Source organism: Periophthalmus magnuspinnatus, chromosome 4 (assembly GCF_009829125.3).
Source record: "Periophthalmus magnuspinnatus isolate fPerMag1 chromosome 4, fPerMag1.2.pri, whole genome shotgun sequence".
NCBI classification, from domain to species: Eukaryota; Metazoa; Chordata; class Actinopteri; order Gobiiformes; family Gobiidae; genus Periophthalmus; species Periophthalmus magnuspinnatus.
Genome location: NC_047129.1, coordinates 32,164,205 through 32,188,134, shown reverse-complemented (window position 1 = coordinate 32,188,134; position 23,930 = coordinate 32,164,205). Strand labels below are relative to the sequence as shown.

Below are 23,930 nucleotides of genomic sequence, written 5' to 3'. Positions count from 1 at the left end.
ACAAGCAATGAGTTTACTCTGGATCTCACTCCGAATCGATAAATCCATTGAATTCTTCATCGTCGGTGTCGCTTCTGAACAACTCCGCCCACTCCAGAGGAAGATGAAGCTTCAGACTCAGCAGAATACAGTTTTTTTTAGGCGGCGTTTTTGTTCAGTCTTTCTCAGATGTCTTTTAAATTATCGTAATGTTGAAATTTTAAATGTTCAGGATGCAAAATGATACAGGAGCAGTAGATAATTTCACATATAAGTCGCATCTGAATATAAGTCTCACCCTGGAGAAACTATTTTTTAAAAAAGCGCGACTTATAGTACGGAAAATACGTTAGTTTATTTAAAAAAGCCGTTGCTATTTTACAAAGTACCTGATGTAACTGATAGCTGATGTGTTCCTTTACCGAACGAGTTACACCAGAGAGCGCTGAACCGATTTTTCAACGCAACGTAAAAGTATGTAGGACTAAAATTTATTAAGTTCAATCGAATAATCAATTTTTGGGATGTCGCAGCCAGGCAATAACCAATATGACCTAAATATTCGAACAGTATTTTGGCACATTGTCCCCATTTATCTGCTAACTCCGCGCTTATGTTTAGCTCCTCGCAGCGTTACAACCTTAAAAACAAATCACCCCTCACGTGTTTTTGAATTATCTCCCGTTCAGTTTTGCAGTGCTCCCTTAAAGTTCACCCATAATAGTGTCCATGATTCAGTCTCGCAGCTCGCCCTATGGTAAATGTTGTAGCGGGGCCCGTCTCCCTTGGGTGCCCTCTCCTCTGCTTATACGCCTGGGGATTCTCTGTACTGTTAAGTCTTATGTTTAAAGCCGCTGTACCTGATTTTCTTTCATGCGCCTTGACCTGGTAAAGATGTATTGCTTAAGCCGCCGCTCTTGAGGTCAAAATAAGCCAGCTGTGTACTGTCTGTCTGCTGGAACGTGCGCTGTTAGCATGCTAGTTGTTGTTAGCATTACTCTGAATGCGTTTGCGCTGTGCTGGTCTCTAAAAGTTGTGGAAATCGCTTATAAACTGTATAATCAAAGTGGATTAACAGTCAAATGAAGCTCATCGAGGCTAGCAGTTATAGCGGCTAATTTAGAGCCGAGTTTCATATTTGGAATTCCGAAATGTGAGTGTCATAGCAACCAAAGAGCCAATCCGGAGCGAGGCTGTTGAAGGCTGTCAATCAAACCTGTTGCTAACGCTAGAGAGAGCGACCTCGGGGAAAGAAGGCGTCTGATTTGTCTATTATTCATGTTCATATCTTGATTTACAGACACAATAGCGAAATTAAAAAACGCCAGGATCACGTAGAGCGGGTTAATACGAACATTTAAGACCAAAATGACGATTCTGACGGTAGCAGTTACAAAGAGAAAGTGAATGTGAAGTGAGTCGTTGGAGCCGGAAGCGCGCTCACGATCACTTCCCATTCAGAACGTGCCGGCTAGCGCGTTAGCTTTGTCCGTTTATGTTCGCAGTCTGTTATAAACTCATCTTCGTGAGTAATTAGGATGCTCTGAATGCACAAGGTAACCGAGGAATAACTTCAACCACGGGAAAACGTCTTAAAAAGAACTAGATCTGTTTTTCACATTTTTAAGACGGTAAAAAACACACATAAGGAGCGTTCTGAGGGATTGCGCTTTTGCATATTCACCCCCTTATATTTACCCTTGTTAATTTGCCTATTCACTTTTGTTTACGCTCGTGATTGACGGTACCAATTGGTATCACCTTGCAAAAAAAACTGAAGGTGGCGCTGACAAAAAAGGAAGTCTCTTTTTGTCAACTGGAATCTGTCTGTCAAGCTACTTTTATCATTCAAATTGGTGTTTATCTTCTACAAGGCTTTCCTGCTTTTTTTTTTTTCCTTTTTTGGGAATTATTAGGGGTGCATCTTGGCAACGACATCAAACGCGGCGCTCGCTAACTATGTCCTCCCCAGTGGCTTTTGTGTAAGGCACCTGCCATGGCCCACAAAAGGGAGGCGTCTTCTCCATTCAAGAGCGCTTCAAGAGTGGAGTGGGTTTGGCCAGGACAAAGGACCAGCGGAGGTGGCCACAGCTCTCAGCCACGTGCCAGCTCTTTTGTGGACTGGAGAGAGCGAGAGGAGGAGGAGGAGGAGGAGGAAGAGGAGAGGGGGAGAGAGGAGGGGAGAAAAGGGAGAGAAGGTGTTAGTAAGTGGGAGAGAAGGGGGAAAGAGGAGCGAGGAGGAGACAGAGGGAGACATAATTGAGAGTTTGGGAGGGACGAGGGGGGAGAGAGGAGGGAGAGACGTGGGTGAGGGGGACACGGGGGAGAGAGGAGGGAGAGATGGGAAGAGAGAGTGGGAGTGGAGGGGGAGAGAATGGGGAAAGAGTAGCGAGAGAATGGGGAGAGAGTAGCGAGAGAATGCGGAGGGAGTAGAGAGAGAACGGGGAGAGAGTAGAGAGAGAACGGGGAGAGAGTAGAGAGAGAACGGGGAGAGAGTAGAGAGAGGACGGGGAGAGAGTAGAGAGAGGACGGGGAGAGAGTAGAGAGAGGACGGGGAGAGAGTAGAGAGAGGACGGGGAGAGAGTAGAGAGAGGACGGGGAGAGAGTAGAGAGAGGACGGGGAGAGAGTAGAGAGAGGACGGGGAGAGAGTAGAGAGAGGACGGGGAGAGAGTAGAGAGAGGACGGGGAGAGAGTAGAGAGAGGACGGAGAGAGAGTAGAGAGAGGACGGAGAGAGAGTAGAGAGAGGACGGAGAGAGAGTAGAGAGAGAACGGGGAGAGATGGGGGAGAAAGAGGAGGAAGAGAGAGAGGAGAGAGAGTTGAGGAGTGGGAGAGGTGGGGAGAGAGTGGGGTGAGATGGAGGAGAAAGAGAGGGAAGAGAGGGAGGAGGGAGAGGAAGGAGGGACGAGAGTCAGGGACAAAATAGAAGAGAGGAGGGAGAACGTAGAGAAATAAGGTAGGAGGGAGACTGGGTAAGCGAGAAGAGAGGAGGGAGAGAGGGGAGAGAAAACGGGGAGTGGAAGGGGAGAGAGATGAGGGAGAGAAGGGGTTAAGGAGTGGGAGAGAGAGGGAAGAGAGGAGGAGGGAGCGACAAGAATGAGGGACAACGTAGGAGAAGGGAGAACGGGAAGGGGAGAGAGATAAGGGAGGGGAGAGAGGAAGGATGAGAGAAGGGGGGTTAAAGACACCTGCATGTGCTTGAGTCGTTCTCAATGGAGGAGAGGAGCAGAGGAGACACAAATGTACAGGTGTGGCCATAGAGACAGAGGCTGGGTGGTAAATGAGCTCACCAAAATACACCGAGACACAAGAACAGGCCTGAGATTCTGTCGGGGCATCGTGTTTAGTGTTGGAGGGACGCTCTAAATCGTTTATATATTATTAGGTTTATTGTGTCGATATATGGCTTTTATTTGATTGGTTTCAGATGGTGACATTGATGCTATGGTCTGTGTAATGAAGTATTCTGCTGACAAAAGCGAAGGAAATCAGGCCTGTCTGCGCTCTATGGGTCCTCTGTCTGCGCTCTATACGTCCTCTGTCTGCGCTCTATACATCCTCTGTCTGCGCGCTATATGTCCTCTGTCTGCGCTCTATGGGTTCTCTGTCTGCGCTCTATACGTCCTCTGTCTGCGCTCTTTGGGTCCTCTGTCTGCGCTTTATGGATCCTCTGTCTGCGCTCTTTGGGTCCTCTGTCTGCACTCTATGGGTCCTCTGTCTGCACTCTATACGTCCTCTGTCTGCGCTCTATACATCCTCTGTCTGCGCTCTATACGTCCTCTGTCTGCGCTCTTTGGGTCCTCTGTCTGCGCTCTATACGTCCTCTGTCTGCGCTCTACGGGTCCTCTGTGGGTCCTCTGTGGGTCCTCTGTTTTATAGAACACTTTTCCACCTTCAAGACACTCGGAGCTCTTTACATCAAGGAACCACTCACCCATTCACACACACATTCATGCAGCAGTTTAAAAAAGACACTAGCAGGAACGTGGGTTAAGGGTTAAGTGTCTTGCCTAAGGACACAATGGCAGTATTCATTTGTGGGAGCTGGAGTTACACCGCCTACCTGCTGCGTGTCAGTGGACAGACACTCCACCAACTGAGCCACTGTCGCAATAAAAACATTTGCAGCTTGATCGAACGACTTTAAAATCTTTACAGTTGTACAAATACATCTTATTTCTGAGCGTATACTTTCTTATATCCCGTCACAGTACACGGTATAGCTAAGCGCAGGTGTGCGGCGTTTTAAATGTGCTGGTTTGAGGTTAGCGCCGCGCGGAGCCGATGCTAAATAAAGGGCAGAGTCGCGGCTCGGAGCAGGGCACTTTGTTCAGTTTGTGTTGAAATAAATCAGTTAGGGCCGCACATGGAGCCGGCTCTGTTTGTGCTGTGCTATTTACTTTACAGTGAAATAATCATTAGCCTATAAAAACGTGAAGCGAGAGAGATGAGGGTCGTTATAAATAGGATTGGAGCCGGAGTATAGATCAGCGGCCGCGCTCTCGTCCCAACGGGCTGCGGCTCTTTCGCTTCACATTTTTCTGTGCCAAGGGTGGGGCCACGGTCTCAGCGAACAGTAGCGACGTGCGCGTGTAAACAAGCAGAGGAAAGCACTGCGTTTGCACAAAAGTACGGACGTTTTTTGGAAAGATTTTTAAAGGTGCGCCGTGTAACTTTTCAGGCGGGAGGTGTGCCGTTCGCTTGAGGTTATTGCTTTGTCGTAAATGTTCCGCGGTGAATGATACGGGACAAATATCTGAGGAGGATTGCGAGCGCGGTTACGTTTGCGGTTTATGTTTTAATAATAAGATTCTGTTCAAAGTTCACATTGACAAAAGAAATGACAAAAAGACTGAGATCTGAGCTGACAAACTAACACGAGATACACATTTCTGAACATGTTTGTACAGATCTGAACTACAGGGTTAGACGTTTTTAGTTTTTATTGCGGCCCTTTGTGATGCGTTAACTCTGCACGTTCTAATTTCAATTTGGATTCGATGGCGATGAATCTGGCAGCTCCGTGCGCACGTAAACAGACGGAACTACTGCCGCTTCACGTTTTTAATTATCTAACTCAGAAATTAAAAGGTGCACTATGTAACTTTTCCCGCCTCTTGTTTGTCTCCATGGAGATGTTCCTGTAGTACGGCATTAAAACGCATCTACACAGAGACGAGCAGGTTAAGGCCAAGGTACAAGTCAGATCTGATCCACTCGCAGTAAAAATAAATGTTTTTCAAGAAATGTTTAATGGAAACACACGCAGTTGGGTTGGGTTTTACCGTCAGAAAAGTTACGCAGTGCACTTTAACTCAGAGATGTACTGCTTCCGATTGTGGAGATGCTTTGCTTTGGCTTTTCTTGGAATGAATCACACTTTGGCACGATCTTTCTCGCTTTCTTGTTCAATTATAGGTGTTTCTTGTTGCTAAAAAAAAAATACCTTGACGAAAACTGTGAGCTGCTTTTCTCCGTGACGATGTGTCAGTTTAATGCCAGTCTGTGGAACATGCCAAAACGACAAGCAGGTGAAGGGCCCTCCATCAGAACAGTTGCATGGTCCCCCTTAAGTGCAGAATAATGCAGGACAAAATACTATTATTGGAGATGTATTGTAGTTATATTGCATAAAATATTGCCAAATTGTAGTACCAGTGTTGTAAGCATTTATTTATTTTTAATTTTTTAAACTTATTTTTTGTATTATTTATTTTTTTATGTTTTATTTATTTATTTATTTTTTATGTTTTATTTATTTATTTATTATTTGTTTATGTACTTTTTTATTTATGTATTTATTTATTTTAGTTATGTATTTATTTTTTATTCATTTTTATTTGTATTTTTATTTATATATTTTTATGTATTTATTAATTAATTATTTTTTTATTTATTTGTGTATTTATTCATTTTTTATTTATTTCTGTATTTTTATTTATTTCTGTTTTTTTTTTATGTATGTTTTTTTAATTTATTTATTTATTTATTTATTTTTTATTTATTGGCTCTGTGATTTCCAATTTTGATGCTGGAACCAAAACAAGCTCCACTATAGTAATATATAGTTCTTGTTTTGTTGGTACAAGCTCTTTAGCAAATCTCCTTTTCTTTAAGTATTTTAAGTTTTCTATACATTGTGCGTTTAATTCTTAGGGTTTGTAGCTTGCAATTATTTTTTTGTAAGACACTGGTTTGGCACTTGCTTGAAAATTTAAAAGCGATTTTTCATTTTTAACCTTGAAACAATCTCTGGAGAAAGCGTAGGACCTCATTTTTATTTTGAATGCTCTTTGTGCGGCTTAATTTAAACGAGGCCGCGTGTGGTTCGCTCTGCCCGTTCTGTAATGAGCTTCACTTGACGTTCGTGTTTCCATACTCTTAAACTGTTACGCTGAGTCCCTCTTTTTTCACTTCGCTTTTGTTTAAGAGTTAGCAAAAACATTCAAATCTAAACACTTTGACCGTTAAATAAGTTGCGTCTGGCTTCTTAGCTTTTTCTTTAACTCATCCCTGTGTTTTTCTGTCTTTACAGTTTAGCGAGACGATAGTTTCTGATCTTTATCTTATATTTTTAAGTCTTGTTTTTGTCTTAAAAGTGCATCATTTAAAGAGCACGTATCACGACATCTTCTGATCTGTGTTATAATGTCGTTTCCTCGTCACAAACAGACCTGGAGTTGTGTTTTTCTTTCATTCGCACATGTTTATCGCACAAACAAACCCTGCATATTTAGGCTGAGTTCTTCTCTCAAACTGACAAACACCCCGTTCCACCTTGTGATGTCATCAGGAAGTGCTCCGCTGCGTTTTTAAACTCCACACAGCTTCATTTCTAGAGTCATTTTTGGATCGTTTCAGCTCCTGGAATTGCCAATCTCTACTGAGCAAAAAGGTAAACGGCAGCTGTTAACTTGAAAACTGCACCACTTCATGACATCACAAGGTGGAACTGAGCTTTGGAAGCGTGTGAATGAAACAAAATACTACTCCATGTCTGTTTTTTGGAAGAAATAACAGCATTAGAACACGACTAAAAGAATCATTTTAGCATAATATGTGTGTAACTTTAACTTTACAGAAAAGCTATCGTCATTTCCGCTAAATTATTTTGTTGTTTACATCGTGGTTGCTAGGTAACACTTAAGGAAGTCCCTCTACGTCCCATGTCCAATCAGGAAGTAAAATGATAAACTTCACCAAAATACGATAAAACAAAAAAAATAGGCAAGAGTTTTTTGTGAAATCTTTTAAATATGTCAACTACTTTTTAGCGATAAAACCAGGCTAACTTGTCACATACGCTTTAATTCACCCCCGTGTTTTTCTCTCTTACAGATTTACAAGACAATATAGTTTCATCTTCATCTTATATTCCATCAAGTCTCGGGTTCTTCTTTAAGTCCTCAAAGTGCGACTGTGCCATAGCGAGGTGTAATTGGTCCTTCCTCCGCTGCGCACGTTTGAACCGTAATGATTTTTGTACTGATTAGAATGCATCGGGAAGTACGCGGCTCGGCTTTGTAGTATCTGGACCTCTTCTCCGTCATTAGCGGCTTCGTGTCCCTCTTCTCTTTTCCCCCCCGATCTTCAATGCCAGGCCTGGGGTGGGTTTTCAACACTCAAAAGACTTCTTCCACTTCTTGTAATCATGGCCACCACTCGTCGACCACTTTTCTGTCATCGCTCGGTTTCCTCGGAGATTTACAACGTTTGATTTTTTTTTTTTTTTTCCTCGCTCATCCTCCGCACGGACCAGATATCGCCACGTTACATTTACTCCTCTCTTGTTTTTTTTTTAGTTTAAAGTGCATGTGACAGGTTAGACTGCTCATTTCTCTAAAACACAGTTATCATAATGAAAAAATCTCGCGTACTTTGTTCTGTTTTTTTGAATTTTGGTGAAGTTTATGGTTTTACTTCCTGGTTTGGACGAGGGCAGCAGATGTGACAAACGCAGAAGTGAGTTCGTAACGTGAATTATCTAGTCTAAAGTTATAATTTGACTAATAAAAATAAATAACAATGCAACTTTCTGGACGTGGCACGTACGTCACCACTTAAAGACATACTTCGGGACCGTCTCCATGGAGATAGATACGTTTTATGCCATACTGCGGGGTATTATAACCGAAGGAACAGTTCCACGGAGACGAGCAGGAGGAACGGGCCTATCACAGTAAATACGATATCGACTTTTCGTTCAGTAAATGTTTGACGGAACGATCATTTTTGCAGCCAATATTTATTGCGGGGACTTTTTTTTTTTTTGTGCTAGTCGGGAATGTTTTGTTATTTTTCCCGTTTTACGATTTGAGCTGTGGAGGGTTGAATAAATGACTTTTATGGCTCATTATAGATACAAACTACAGTATTTTCTGGAGTATAAGTCGCTCTGGAGTATAAGTCGCTCTAGCCAAAAAATGCATAATAATGAAGAAAATACCATATATTTCACATATAAATCGCATCGGAGTATAAGTCGCTCCGGAGTATAAGTCGCTCCGGAGTATAAGTCGCTCTGGAGTATAAGTCGCTCCTGGAGTATAAGTCGCTCTAGAGTGTAAGTCGCTCTAGAGTGTAAGTCGCACCGAAGTATAAGTTGCACTGAAGTATAAGTCACATTGGAGTATAAGTCGCTCTGGCGTATAAGTCGCACCGGAGTATAAGTCGCGCCGGAGAATAAGTCGCACTGAATAAGTCACATTGGAGTATAAGTCGCTCCGGAGTATAAGTTGCACCGGGGTATAAGTTGCACTGGAGTATAAGTCGCACTGGAGTATAAGTCGCACCGGAGTATAAGTCGCACCGGAGTATAAGTCGCTCCGGAGTATAAGTCGCTCCGGAGTATAAGTCGCTCCGGAGTATAAGTCGCACTGAAGTATAAGTCGCTCCGGGGTATAAGTCGCACCAGCCAAAAAAAAGCATAATAATGAAGAAAAAAACATATATTTCATGTAAAAATCGCATCTGAAAATAAGTCGCACCTACGGCCAAACTGGAAAAAAGTGCAACTTATAGTCCGGAAAATACGGAAATACTAAAGTGTTTCCTTCTGCTGTTTATTTACTGCTGTGAGTGTTTTTTTTTAACCACATCGTATACTTAGAATAGTTTTTTGGGGATTGTGTCAGTTTTCATAAATTATTTTACATTTGATCGTTTTTTGTCTATATTTTCTTCAGCAAAATATCGAATGTCAAAATTTGTTCTTGTGACAGGCTTAAACTCGCTCATTTCGCTGCTTTAGGGAAGAACGACCGGAGCAAGTTTGCCAAGTGAATGAACCGTTTTGTCCAGTGTTTTGCCAAAAGACACAACAACAATCTGCACTGATCAGATCTGGGATTGCACCACGGAGCTTTGGCCAATGGACGGCCGCTTTAAACCACTTGAAAACACGTGGAACAGCACGGTCCCGTCCAACGCCACATGGTTGTAATAATGTTTGCGTCTTTTTTTAACTTGGGTTTACAAGTCGAGCATGAACCAAGAAACCTACTGGTGGTCTGAGCTCCAGAGCGTGATGATGTCATACTCCAGATGGACGCGAGGGCCAGGTTTTTGGTTTTTAATGATCTTTTTATTAGTTTTTCAGCATAATAGTGGGTAATAACCTCATATATGTGTTATCAATATAGCTTAACAGAAAGAGAAGTAAAATAATTAATAATAAAATCAATATGTAAAAATTTAAAATATAAAAAAAAACATAAATAAGACAACAGACAATTATAATAAATAAAGAAATAAATACATAAAAAATAAATACATAAAAGTACAATTAAAAATGTAAAAAAATAAATTAAAATAAAATAGGAATAATAAAATACAAATAAATAAATAAAAATAAATAAATAAAATAAAAAATATAAATAAATAAAATAAAAAATGCATTAAAATAAAATAAAATATAAAAAATCAAATCAAATACAATACAATACGGGGGGACAGGTAACATACTTTATACTTGCGTTTTCACCTGTTTGTCAAAGTACTCTAGAAACACATCCCATGTCAAGTGAAAAATGTCCATTTCCCTCTAAGTTCAAAGATTATGTTGCCCTTTTCCATGAATTATCCAATCTGTAAATTCACAAATGTTGAATCTGATCATTTCTATTATTGACCAGACCCGAGAACTCACTGTGTCACAACAAAAATCATCATTTTAACATAGATTAACTGCAGCTGCCCACATCTGTATTACACATCGTCCTATAGAATGTTGCGTTACCGTCTGAAACCCGGCAATTTTACACTTTATGGCAGCTGCGTCCAGGCCCCGTCTCTTTGAATATGTTTACGTTCAGTGTTGACTATTCTCCATTCATCCATATGCTAACAAGTACGATTTCAAATGACCATCCATCCCACACAGCTCCATGTTGTGTCCACATATTCGCGCTGTCTGCTGGGGCTTTGTTCCTCCTCTTCTGTCCCACTGCGTCTGTGCTCAGCCCCATAATTACCTTGGTGTGGAGCTTCCCGCAGTGAGAGACGCAAGTCAGAAAAGTTGTTTACACTCGGAGGTTGGTGGTCTGGATGTAGAAATATTCCCTTTTATTCTCCTCCGCAAGAAAACAGCAGCTTATTGAAAGAGAAATGAGCCAGCTTGATCACGGCATCCGCACTCTGCAGATTTTTCAAAGTTTTTCTCGGGGAAATTGTGCGTGCCGTCCAACTTTTGTACAAGAGCTCTCCGCTTTCCATATAATGTCATCATTTTTGCCTTGATTGTATAGCGCGGCAAGCTAAACAAAAGTCGTACTAGTCGCGTGGCGTACAGCTGTCGAGGGGCCTCTTTTCCGAGTGCCTATGAATAGTTTTGGGATTTAGTTTTTAGCTGCCACACTCCCAACTGCAGCTCCTCACATCCGCGTGACAAAAGCAGGCTTTGAGTTTCCATGGCTGCTCGCTCCTAACAAATGTTCCAGGCGTCGAAAGAATCGTTTCAGCCAAAGGTAAAATCTAATGACGTCAGACCAGTTTTCACGGCTCTGCGAAGTTTGAAGCGCATGCTAATTAAAGCGGCCATGTTAAACTATTTTCTGATCTGTTATAATGTTGTTTACGCGTCACAAACAGACCTGGAGTTGTGTTTTTTTGGTTTTTTTTTGTTTCATTCACACACGTTTAACACACAAACACACCTGTATATTTACGTTGAGTTCTTCTCTCAAACAGAAAACACTCTGTTCCACTTTGTGATGTCATGTGGTAATACAGGAAGTGCTCCGCTGTGTTTTTAAACTCATTTTAATCATTTCAACCCAGGAATTGCCAATCTATACTGAACTAAAGGTGAAAGGTCGCTGTGTTTTGTACTTTGCAGATACAAGTTACTCAAACATGTGAATGAAACAACTCCAGGCCTGTTTTTGAGGAGGAAACGACACAATAACGTGACAAAAACCTCACAAGAGTCAATTTTTTGTATAATATAGGACACATGTATCAAACTCGAGGCCCGCGGGTCTTAAAATGTCATTTTATCAGGAGATGCACAGTTACACAGTCATATTTTTACATCTAAGAAAATGCATATACAATATTTGTAACTTGAATAAGTAATAGATACAGAAATAGCTAATTAACAAGTTTAAAATGTAGTTAGATTTATTTTACATCTGGCCTTTTGAGTGCAGCCATTTTGCTGATGTGACACCCCTGATACAGGACCTTTTAAATGAAGGAACGTGTGTATTTGTACTAATAATATCCGTATACTGCACGTTAACTTTTCAGAAAAGCTAGTGTCATTTTCACCAAGTTTTTTTTTTTTTTTTTTAAAGGTGCGCTATGTGGCTGATGTGTATGAAAGAAAGAGTATTTGTATATCTGAAACTGACTGATTGCGTGTGTATGTGAGTAAATTGGTACGGTTGTGTGTGTGTGTGTGTGAACTGAATGTTTTTAGAAATGTTGTATTTGAGGGGCGAGATGTGTTGTACTAGATGTGTGTACTATATATCTACAGGTCTTTCATCCACCTACACCAAACTGTTACTTTTGCTTAAACATCAGCCTGTTCAGGGACGACACGTGGAAATTAGTATTTTTGCTATAACCTGGCAGCAAATATCTTTATTTTTATTATATTTTAAGGTCAATGTATTCAATCAATCAACTTTATTTATAGAGCACTTTACAACACTCAAGGTGGCCAAAGTGCTTTCCAGTAAAATCAAATTAAAACAAGTTAAAATCAGACTAAAACAGTAAAATAGGAGAATAAAATAGAATAAAATACATTAATAAAACAGAATATAAATAATGATAATGTGTCACAACATTACTAAGTGTTAAAGCCAGTCTGAATAAATATGTTTTAAGCCTGGATTTAAAAAGACCAAAGTCGGTGATGGTGCACGTATCAGGAGGCAGTTTGTTCCAGAGTTTGGGCCCAGATTTCGGACCAACAGTTCAGCCAGGTAGGGCGGGGCGAGGCCATTAAGAACTTTAAAAACACAAAGTAAAATTTAAAAATCAACTTTAACCCTCTGGTGCACAGCGGTCACTGCAGTGGACGGCTACTAAAACATAACTTTCTCTTTAATGCATCGGTTTATGTGGTGGAGCCTCTGGAGTGCTCTCTGCTGCCACACTCCATTGAGGTCAATTCAGTGGTCAGTCGGTGTAACTGCAAGTAAATTTCCTTGGTTTTTTGATTGGTTTTCTTATTCAGGCCTAAACATTGCGCCTATACAGTGTTGAAATTTCCCAAAAATTGACGAAATGTTTTTCAAAGCATAAAAAGAAACGTGTGTTTGTATATTTACAATAGAACACAAGTAATTTAATTGTTACAGGCAGTTCACAATGTTGTTTCATGTCCCGAGAAGAAGAAAAACACTTCAGATCTTGAAAAAATCTTGACCAAGGCTTTTCATAATTCATGCATCAGAGGGTTAAAAGAAACAGGAAGCCAATGGAGCTAATGTGCACTGTCTCTGTTCAAATAAAACCATACCATGTAACTTTTCCCGTGCAGGACCCGCCACCTTCTTGTCTCCATGGAGATGTGTTGCTTTGACAGAAATATTCTAGTTGAGATGTAGTTTTTAGCTGCCACGGTCCCAGCCACATGGCACGTCGTAGCTGCTAATTAAATGAAGGCATTCTGTTGTGCGGTTGTACGTCACACTTAAACTTTGCAGAAAAGACGTCGTTTTTCAAGAAGTTGAGTCTCAGCAAACTCCAATAACGATTTCGAAAGATGGAGGTGACTTGACTCTGAAAGGTCCGACACCTACTTTTGTTTCACATTTTGGCGTTAAACTTGTCTATTTTGCTTTTATATATTTAAAGGTGTTTTTTTTTATCACTGAAAAAAGACTGTCTTTGTTGGTTTTCACGGAGATGGATAAGTTTAATACCGATACTGTAGAACATTCCAGGATAAGCCATAACTTCTCCATGGAGAGGTGGGGAATCAACCACAGAAGTTACATAGTGCGTCTTTTAATCGTTAAAATTCTTGTTACGTTTCAGAGTTCTCTTTTTAGCTTATACTGTTTTAAGGGCCCATGTTACGCTATTTTCTGATCAATGTTACACGTCGTTTCTCATAAAAAACATGTCCAGAGTTGTGTTTTTGTGTTTCATTAACACAAACAAACCTGCGTATTTAGGCTGAGTTCTTCTCTCAAACTGAAAACACTCCACTGAGTTCCACCTTGTGATGTCATCATGTGGTCATACAGGAAGTGCTCCGCTGTGTTTTTAAACTCCACACGCCTTCATTTCTAGAATCATCTGGATCATTTCACCCCTCTAATAGCCACTTATCTCGACTGAACTAAAGGTAAAAGGAGCTGTGAGCTTGAAAACTACCACTTCATGACATCACAAGGTGGAACGGAGCATTTTGAGCTTTGGAGATGTCGACAAAACACAACTCCAGCTCTGTTTTTGAGGAGGTAACAACATTCTAACATGGGTTAAAACTCACAAGAGTCAATTTTGTGACATATAAGACCTTTAAATGAGACGGGGGCTTTTGTGGTTGGCTGAATAATACATTTTTCTTTTGAATTTGATTTGATTATTGATACAATTTTATCAAATCAAAACCAAAATATTCCCTAATGACTGTTGCATCACCAAAAAGCGTTTCTGTGGCTTCGTGGAGCTGTGGGAAACTAGAATTTGCCAACACCGTGCAACGCCAATCCTCTGTTTTTTTTCAATATAAAGGCCCAAACTCCTATCACCAAACGCCTAACCTACTGGCCCGGGCCAAACTAGACCAAAAGAGAAGAGGGCACGGAGTCCGGTGGAGTGTTGGATTTCAAATGAAAGTAGTAACAGAGGATCAGGTTTGGAGAGACGGAGGGATTGAGTCGAATTAGTTTTAACATGATGAAAGTTTTGTCAATCTTAAAGCCCACAGTCGCACGTCTTTTTGCTGTTAGCTAGCGCGCTTTGATAGGTCCGATGTACTTATAGGTCCTACATTACGCAAAATAGACTCCTGTGTGAGCTTTAAGTCATGTTCTAATGCTGGTACCTCCTCAAAAAACAGACCTGGAGTTGTGTTTTGCTTCACTCACGCGTGCTTTGTTAGTCTGTCTGCATCTCCAAAGCTCAAAATGCGTTAGTTTTCGAGTTTTCACAGCTCCTTTTTACCTTTTGTTCAGTTGCAATTGGCAATTCCAGGACTGAAATTATCCAAATGAGTCTAGTGAAGATGTATGGAGTTTAAAAACACAGTGGAGCACTTCCTGTATTACCACATGATGACATCACAAGGTGGAACATACACACATTCCTTCATTTAAAGGTCCTATATTATGCAAAATTAACTGTTGTAGCTTTAAGTCGTGTTCTAATGCTGTTACCTCCTCAAAAAACATACCTGGAGTTGTGTTTTGTTTCATTCACGCATGTTTGTTTACATCTCCAAAGCTCAAAATGCTCAGTTCCACCTTGTGATGTCATGAAGTGGTAGTTTTCAAGTTCAAGTTTTGATTTTTCACAGCTCCTTTTACCTTTAGTTCGGTGGAGATTGGAAATTCCAGGACTGAAATGATCCAAATGATTCTAATGCAGTGTGTGTGTGTGGAAGTTTAACAACACAGTGGAGCACTTCCTGTATCGCCACATGATGACATCACGAGGTGGAACAGAGCGTTTTCAGCCTAAATATGCAGGATTTGTGCGTTAAACATGTGCGATGAGGATCAGAAAATGGTATAATATGGCCCCTTTAAACTGCGTATGAGTTTTTCTAATTATTACTTGATTTAGTGGATAGTTCCTCGTGAATATTTATCATAGTTTTGCATCAATTAAATAGCAGTTTGTGGGGAAAAAAGCTGAGAAGAAACGCGCAAAAACACCGGAAGTAGCGCTGAGTTCTCATCAAAACTCCATCCAAAATGCAAGTACTATTTACATTAAAGGAAGATGTTTTTCTGTCAGTTTAAACCTTCATTTGTGTTGTCAATTATTTAACTTTGATGCAATTTAGACACGTTTTAGCCCATGTTTAGGCCGCTGTATTTTATTTTTACTGTCTTTAAAACAGTCCCGAGTTCTTCTTCACTTACCTTATGCATTCAGAACATCCTAATTACTCACCGCAATGAGTTTATAAGTGCTTTTCCCACCTCTTAAAGACCAGAGTGGAGTTTTAGCATGCTAACGCGCTTCCTGATTGTCTGACCAATAAAACACTTTCTATTTACCTCCAGACAGAACGCAGCAGACTTACTTTGACCTCAAGAGCTGGTTATACAATAAACAGACAAATTTTGCGCAAATACGTAGATAAAAAAAGTTATTATGGTTGTCAGGTAACAGTCATGAAATTCCCGTTATATGTCACATGTCCAACCTGCGACGTAAATCTATAAACTTCACCAAAATAATCAATCAAAATTAGAAAAAAATTGACAGGATTTGCATTAAAACCTCAAATATAACACTGTGTTTAAGTGAATCGTGCAGCCAAACGTGTCAAACCCACTTTAAACGACATCCAAAAGAGCAGATCACACCCTGCGCTCCTTTGCTCCTCCCCATCGAAAGAACACGATTAATAATTCCCTTTATTTCCGCGTGGCGTTAATGTGACACGGCATTCCTAATTGATCCGGTTAATGTGGGCCATGGGAGGTGAGGCCTTTAGTTCAGAGCGCGGAAGCCCCCTGGATATTGTGACATTTGAACACACACAGACGCAGCGAGGAGGTTAGAGAGGAGTTACACGCGACGCCAGCGACGTTTAACCGAGCCCGCGACTGAGGTGTGAGAGACGGGAGGGGAACGTGCCAGCCCCCAAACGACACCGCTCGACTTTCGCCATTTTAATTTTAACGTAGCACGATGAGAGGGCGGGCGCTTAGCATTTAAGCACAAGCACGGGTCATTTAGCAAGGACGCGCGGCGTATAGCGACTGAATCAAAGACGTGTTTAGTATTAGCTTAGAGCACATGTGTCAAACTCAAGGCCCGTGGGCCAAATGCGGCCCGCCACGTCATTTTATGTGGCCCGCGACAGAGGAAATTAAAAGGTATGACTGTCTTAAAATGTCAGTTTATCCTTAGATACAGTTAAACAGCCATTTTTTCATGTCTATGCAAATCCATCTGCAATATTTGTAACTTGAATAAGCAATAAATATAGAAACGGTTAATTAACAAGATTAAAAAGTAGTTGCATTTATTTTACATTAAATTTGGTTACATTTATTGACATTTATCTTGCTGTTAGTTACATCTGGCCCTTTGAAAACAACCATTTTGCTGATATGGCCCTTTGTGAAAATGAGTTTGACGCCCCTGGCTTAGAGTTAGCTGTTAGCTTCTTCAATTCTGACGGATTCCTGTTAATCTGTTCAAAAAGACAAATCTGATGCGCTGAGGACAGTATCCGTGTTTGTAGCTCATTAATTTGTTGTTGATAGTTCCGACAGCATCCACAGAAAGATTTCCTCTGGTTTCTTTCGCCGAACATGTTGCTGAATCGTCAGAAAATTTGTTTAAAAAAATGTAAAAAATGGGTTAAAAGTCTCGGTTTACGTAAAGAAAATCATAACTTGACAAATCTTGCAGCACTGGAAGAGGTAAAATGATTAAAAAGCAAAGTAAAGAAGGAGGCAGCAGGAGCAAGGTGTGTGTCTAAACTCTTCAGAAGCAGGAAGCTCAGTGAAGAACTCAAATATCGGTGCCAAATATCGGTATACGATATCTAGGGAAATCCTCTGCTATCACCAATACACCATGTCTACTCTTAAAACCTTTTGTCCAGTTTTTTTTGTAAGGGTAAAATAGTAAATTCTGATTAGAAATAGAAATAATAAAGAAGATCTAAAGAAGTATATGAGCTTTTACATTGTCAACTCACTTCCCAGTACTTCGTTTAACCGGATGTTTACGTTTGAACCATAGACTGTTTATATAAATGGACATAGCTAACCCGCTAGCCGTCGCGTTACAAACAGGAAGTGATCTCTCTGCACCTGCTGCTGTCAGACTCGTCATTTTGGTCTTAAATGTTCGTACTAACTCGCTCTACATGATCCTCGCGTTTTTATTTCACTATTGTGTCCGTAAAATCAAGATATGAACATTAATAACAGACAAATTGGGCGCCTTCTTCCCCTGAGGTCACTACCCGCTAGCGTTAGCAACAAGTTTGATCGACATCGTTGCTAAAACCCTGCCAAACCGGCGATTCGGGTGGGAAAGCGGCGTTAGTTTCAACAACCTCGCTCTGGATTGACTCTTTGGTTGCTACGATACTCTCGGTCGGGATTCCACAATGTAAAACTCCGCTCCAGATTGGCCGCTATAACCGCTAGCCTCGATTAGCTTCGTTTGACTGGAGTCGTGACTATCAGTTTTGGTTCGGTGTTTGTAAATGTTCTACCTGTTCGTGTGATGCAGTTTTGAGCTCGACTTTTCGCCCGTCCAAAAAATATTTAGTTCCAGGTAGTTAATTGCCATGGTAACGGTCCTCCTCTGAAACCCATGGCTACCCCCTCGTACACCGGCAGCGCTCTGGACATGTCTGATTCTCCTGATTAACCTTTAGTGTGTGTGTGTGCGCTCGCTCAAGCCCTCCTCGCGCTCTCTCTTTCGCTTCGCTCTTCTCCTTCTCTCCGTCCACCGGGGACTTTTAATTGGCCGGACTCGGGAGACAGTTCAGCTCTGCTTCATCGAGAAACACGGGCGAGTATTAGAGTTCAGACGCACACGCACAGACGCACGCGGCCAAACACGGGGCTTCATCAAAATATGTCCATGTCCCGCTCACCTGCTCCTCTTCCTCTGTGTGCGTTTGTGCGTGTTTGTGCGTGTTTGTGTGTTAAACAAAGCCATTCCCAGTTCACATTTGTGTCATTACAGAGAAGACATTTACAGTTACCTCAAAGAAGGGCGGGGCCATACCCTCGTACCGCTGATGTATCATTAAATATGTGGTATAATTACACTGCAGCTGATTTTCCTCTCAGTTGCGACGGGAGGCGGGCGGAGATTGAGGCTCGTTCAGCTGCTGTCGCTAAAATGTAGCGTAAAGTCGGTGTTTCTCAAATTGTGGTACGTGAGCTCCTCCTGTATCTGCTGCTGTCAGACTCGTTATTTTGGTTTTAAATGTTCGTATTAACCCGCTCTACATGATCCTGGTGTTTTTATTTTGCTTTTTTGTCTGTTTTTTTGTCTGTAAAACCCCTCACCACACACTTTATACACTTTTCTCACACAGGCGTTAACATTTTCTCACATTTCTCTCTCGTTTAAACTCTCTCAAAGTTCAAACCTTCGTAGATTAAAAAAACAAGTATCAGTATTATAGAATTAAACCATGTTATTTTCCTCCTTCTTTATGTAACGAACCGAAGATTCATTTATTCCATAATGGCGCCCCCTACAGCCACGGAACTTCTGCCTTCCTTCAGCGTGTCCAGACGTCCAACTTTTTCTTCGATGGTCAGCGTCTTCCTCGACCTTTCGGGTGCGACCGCAGGTGTTTTTTGTCGGTGCAGAACGTTTCATCTACATTGTGGGTTTTGTCGGGGAGAAAACAAATCGCAAAATAATCGGTGAAATCCACGAAGTATCAGCTTTATTTTTTACAATTATTACCGTATTTTCCAGAGTATAAGTCGCACAAACCAAAAAATGCATAATAATGAAGAAAAAAAACATATATTTCACAATCATATCTAAGTATCCTCGGCCAAACTGAAAAAAAGTGCGACTTATAGTACGGAACATTTGGTATATATGTTTTTGTCTGTAAAACCCCTCACCACACACTTTATACACTTTTCTCACACAGGTGTTAACATTTTCTCACATTTCTCTCTCGTTTAAACTCTCTCAAAGTTTAAACCTTCGTCGGCGTCTTTGTCGGTGCAGAACGTTTCATCGACATTGTGAGTTTTGTCGGGGAGAAAACAAATCGCAAACGTACAGCACTTCAGAGTCACACTGAGATCCAACGTTTATGTAAATTTGTCTGAACGAAGGAGACTGATGGACAATGGTCTACAGTCCAACAGCCAATCAGGACGCACAACACAATGGTCTACAGTCCAACAGCCAATCAGGACACAGAACACAATGGTCTACAGTCCAACAGCCAATCAGGACGCACAACACAATGGTCTACAGTCCAACAGCCAATCAGGACGCAGGACACAGTGCACGCTCAGGCGATGTAAAAAAGCATGAAAAACTGCACTTAAAAAAATCTGCGAAACATCGAGACCGTGAAAGGTGAACCGCGCTATAGCGAGGGACAACTGTAAACATTAATAACGGACCAATCAGGCGCCTTCTTTCCCCAAGGTCGCCTCCACTAGCGTTAGCAACAGGTTTGATTGACAGCCCGTCCCCTGGTGCAAAGGGGTGTTACCTTTGCCGGCCTCGCTCTTAATTGGCTGTTTGGTTTTGCACTTTTATTGGCGATACGTGCAGGATTCGGCGACGTTGCGCAGTCGTTTTGGTACAAATGAAAATAAATCTGCCCCTCACTAGTCGTTTTAGATGAATATTGTGATTTAAAATGTGCAAATCATAACACAACGATCCACAGGTGTCGTAGATAATAACTCTAGAGCGACGCAAACGCGACAATTCTGCTTTTCAAACGTCCCATTCCTCTTACTAACCCAGTTCTCATGTATCAGATTTGTTTGACAAGCACAGAATGTATTTCCTGTGCAGAAGGACGCACAGGCTCCTATTGCATATTGAGCATGTAACATAAATTATAAATAACCCGGCGCTAGCTAATTGTTGAGCCACGTTAGCATGTTAAGGATATAGTAGAGATAGCGATAAACCCGGAGCATCTGTCAAAATCTCACTTAAACGCCGTCAGACGCTGGACTCATCAGCTAATTTCATGTGTGCATCTCATTTTTGCATCATACTTTTCAAGGATATTTGTAAATTATTCAGATAACACGTCTTATTATGGCCATCGCGGCTTTAAACTCGTCCGGCGCGGCGTGCGTTGCGCATGTATTATAAAGTTGTTGAGTCAGGAGTGTCTTCCAAGGTGTTTTGATGGTACAACAGCGTTTTTTTTCCCCCCCACACTCAATTACAACTGACCGCTCGAGAGGACGCAGCGAAATGAGCCCGGTTTATACAGGAGGAGTAGGGAATTATGGGTACAAGTGTTTTGAAGTTAGAGCTGAAATGAAAAGGTCCAGACAAAGATGGTGGATGAGAAAGTACTACTATTACTACTACTACTACTCCTCATGCATAGACTGTATATATAAATGGACATAGCTAACCTGCTAGCCGCCGCGTTGCAAACAGGAAGTGATCATGGGCGCGCTTCCTGCTCCATCAACTCTGGCTCCAATTCACTTTCTATTGAAAAGCTGTGTCCTCTCTCTCTGTACCTGCTGCTGTCAGACTCGTCATTTTGGTTTTAAATGTTCGTATTAACCCGCCGTACGTGATGAGTCCACTTCTTCGTACAGTTTATGTTCTCAGAGCGACACGAAAGACATAAGACACATCGCGTTTATGTATTTTGTTAAACTAAAGTACGAAGTTTTAGTGAATTAACTTTGAAAAATACACTTCCTGATGAAACGCTCCACCACTGTATCAAGAAATGACCTGAATTAAGGAGAAATAAACACACAAAGAAGCCACTGTTTCTGAAAAATTCAAAAGAGAATATAGTTTTTCATTATGAATATTATTAAAGGTACATTCCGGAACTTTTTCACCAGCAGATAGAACAGGGTTGTCAAACTCAAATTCACAGAGGGACAAAATTAAAAACTGTGACGATTGAACAGTTTCAACGACATCTGCGTGTTTTTTGAGAAGAGGTGGATTAAATTTGAGTGAAGCGACAGGGAGCAGATGCTAATGCGAGTCGACAGAAGTGATTTGCAAAGCATTCTGGGATTCGTAGTATTAGAGGTGCACGCGCTGTACCGCCATAAAACGATATGATCTCGTGGGCCTCAGTCTGATACGTCTGAAATAAAACGTTAAAACCATGTGTTGTAACGTGGAGATGGATGAGTTTAAGGCCGTACTGTTGGAGATTATAGCCAAAAGAACAAAAGGGTCGAGAGTCGGGTTTGTGGAGATGCAAGCGCTCGCTCACAGTGACGACACGTTTTTTCTACATTTTTCAGCTCAATAAAAAACAACAGCCAGCTCATTAAAAAACAAACAAATGAAGGAAAACAATGGTGTTATTTTAGTGTATTTTGGGGTAGAAAGGTACACACTGTAGCTTTAAACACACTGCATATTCATTGTGTTATATGTGAACAACACTAACAGTTCAAGGACTAACAATAGTTTCTTAAAGTGACCTATTAATCCATAAATAAATAAGGAATACTACGTAGATCCCTCTTTGGCGTCTCCCCCCCCCCCGACTGTATCTCGCTGACACCGCAAGGTCACGGTGGACGCCGGTGGACGCTCGTAAACCGCTAACATCTCTTCAACATTTGTTATTTCCACCTTGTAGAGACCGATCCCGCTGCTAAAACCATTGTACTAAAAACATGTTATTCCACGTCCCTTGTAGCGTCTGCTATTCCTGAACGCCCCACGCTGTGTTTAGGCCACAAGCCAAAGTACGACACCACCACCTCCGTGTGACCTCCAGTTATCACCGAGCTAACGTGCTAGTGCTAATTCAATGAGAAAACGGCCTGGACGCGCGCCAAGGACGTTCAGAGCGGTGTTATCTGCTCTTTTGTTTGGAGTAAAATCGCTGCGTTCTTAAATGGACTTTGTTGTAAACCTGATCCGGCCCCCCGTCGGTGTCAAATCCGCAGGCATGACGCGAATCTTGCCGGGCTGAAACACGAAACGCTATTGTCCGCTTCCCCGCCACTGTGCTGCGTTTGATGTTTCTGTTTAACGCTGAGACGTGAGCGTGGAGTGGATTGTTGAACAGCAGAAGCGGAGTGGTTCTGGTCAAGGCCGTATTGGATTATTCATTTGTTTTTTTTTCTTCCTTGTTTTGTTTTGCAGCGGTGTGAAGGATCAGACCGGACACTATGGATATGGACACGCAGACACAAGGACAGCAAGCGGCCGTGCCCGTGTTTCAGCACCAGGTACTCTGCTCCGTGTGAGCTCCGAGAGGGTACTCGGTGATGTTACTTAAGCGGAAGTACACATAACAGAGCAAAAAAAGTACTCAAGTAAAAGTATCACATGAAAAAATCAACTTAAGTATTAAAGTACGTCTTAAAAATGTTCTTAAAGAGTAAAAAGTCAGTATTTCACGCTGATTTTGACGTCTTACAAAGCTTCAAATGTAGTGATTTTGATAAAGATTTGTCCTCAGAAACAACAAAATCAACTGTTTTTTTTTCTAGCTGTTTTTATTATATTATACATTTTTGTTACATGTTAAAAATAAACCTCTCAGCCTTTTTAGCGGCTCTCAAACTATAATAAGAAATACTTTTACTTCTCAGTCCTTTTCAAAATGTAGTGGAGTAGAAAGTACAGATACTGCTCTCTAATGCAGTCAAGTAAAAGTAAAAAGTATACACTGTAAAATGGACTTGAGTAAAGTGTCGATACATAAAATTAGTACTTACTTTACTACTTTTACTTCAGACTTCTAAAAGGTCTGAAAATAAATCTTACCATTTGGCTGCAGTGATCAATAGACTCACCGTGACTCGCTGAATATAAAAAAACGATTGTATATTTGTCGTATTTTGACGATCGTGACTGTTATCTAGACTAAACAGACTCTAAAACACACGAAAAAAAACACCTTTTAAAACTAAAAACTGAGCCATTATTAAAACAAAATGTAAAAAAAACAATAAACATGATCAAATATTCTTTATTCAAAAGAACCTGCGCCACATTTTAACCTTGTTTTGTTTGATAATGGATTTAAAAAAGTGTTAATGTCCAATAACATGAGTCACTGATCAGTCACCTGCTAAAATTATCACTAGTTGCAGCCTCCAGTTTCCTGACGAAACAATAACAGTGGGTTTTATCTGAGAATGAAAAGAAAAAACATTTAAAGTCCCTGGAATTACTTTTATCCCCGTGCTGTATATTGTCAATACTGTTTCCTAGAGTTTGGACCGTTGCTAATAGTTTTGAATGAAGTTATTTTGAGTTTAAAAGTAGTAAAACTCAGGTACAAGGCCTGGTAAAGTCTTGTGTGATGCTTTTTAAGTGAAGTTTTGCAGTTTTGGATGTTTTAGCTACTGCCTGTAGTAGTAATACTTCAATATTTCCGATCTTCTTGTGTTTGACTTGACTGACTTGTGATAATCTAAACCGTAACCTTTGCTCTAGAAAATATTTAAAGAGCCGTATTACTCTGCTCTCTGATCCGTGTTATAATGTTCGTTTCCTCATCACAAACGGACAAACTGGAGTTGTGTTTTGTTTCATTCACACGTGACAATTCCGGGTCATTTTTGGAGAAATCGTCTTTTTTCTGGCCTCTCCAAATCAAA

The 23,930-nt window shown here is 41.0% G+C and overlaps 1 protein-coding gene across 1 annotated transcript in view; it reads left to right on the top strand.

Annotated features, from left to right (window-relative positions):
• Positions 1-23,930, top strand: part of nek7 (NIMA-related kinase 7) — a 189,574-nt gene that overhangs the window by 31,216 nt on the left and 134,428 nt on the right. The window contains exon 2 of the mRNA XM_033965147.2: positions 22,465-22,550. Within this exon, the coding sequence (XP_033821038.1) occupies positions 22,491-22,550 (60 nt within the window). The 5' untranslated portion in view covers positions 22,465-22,490. The remainder of the gene's footprint in view (positions 1-22,464; positions 22,551-23,930) is intronic.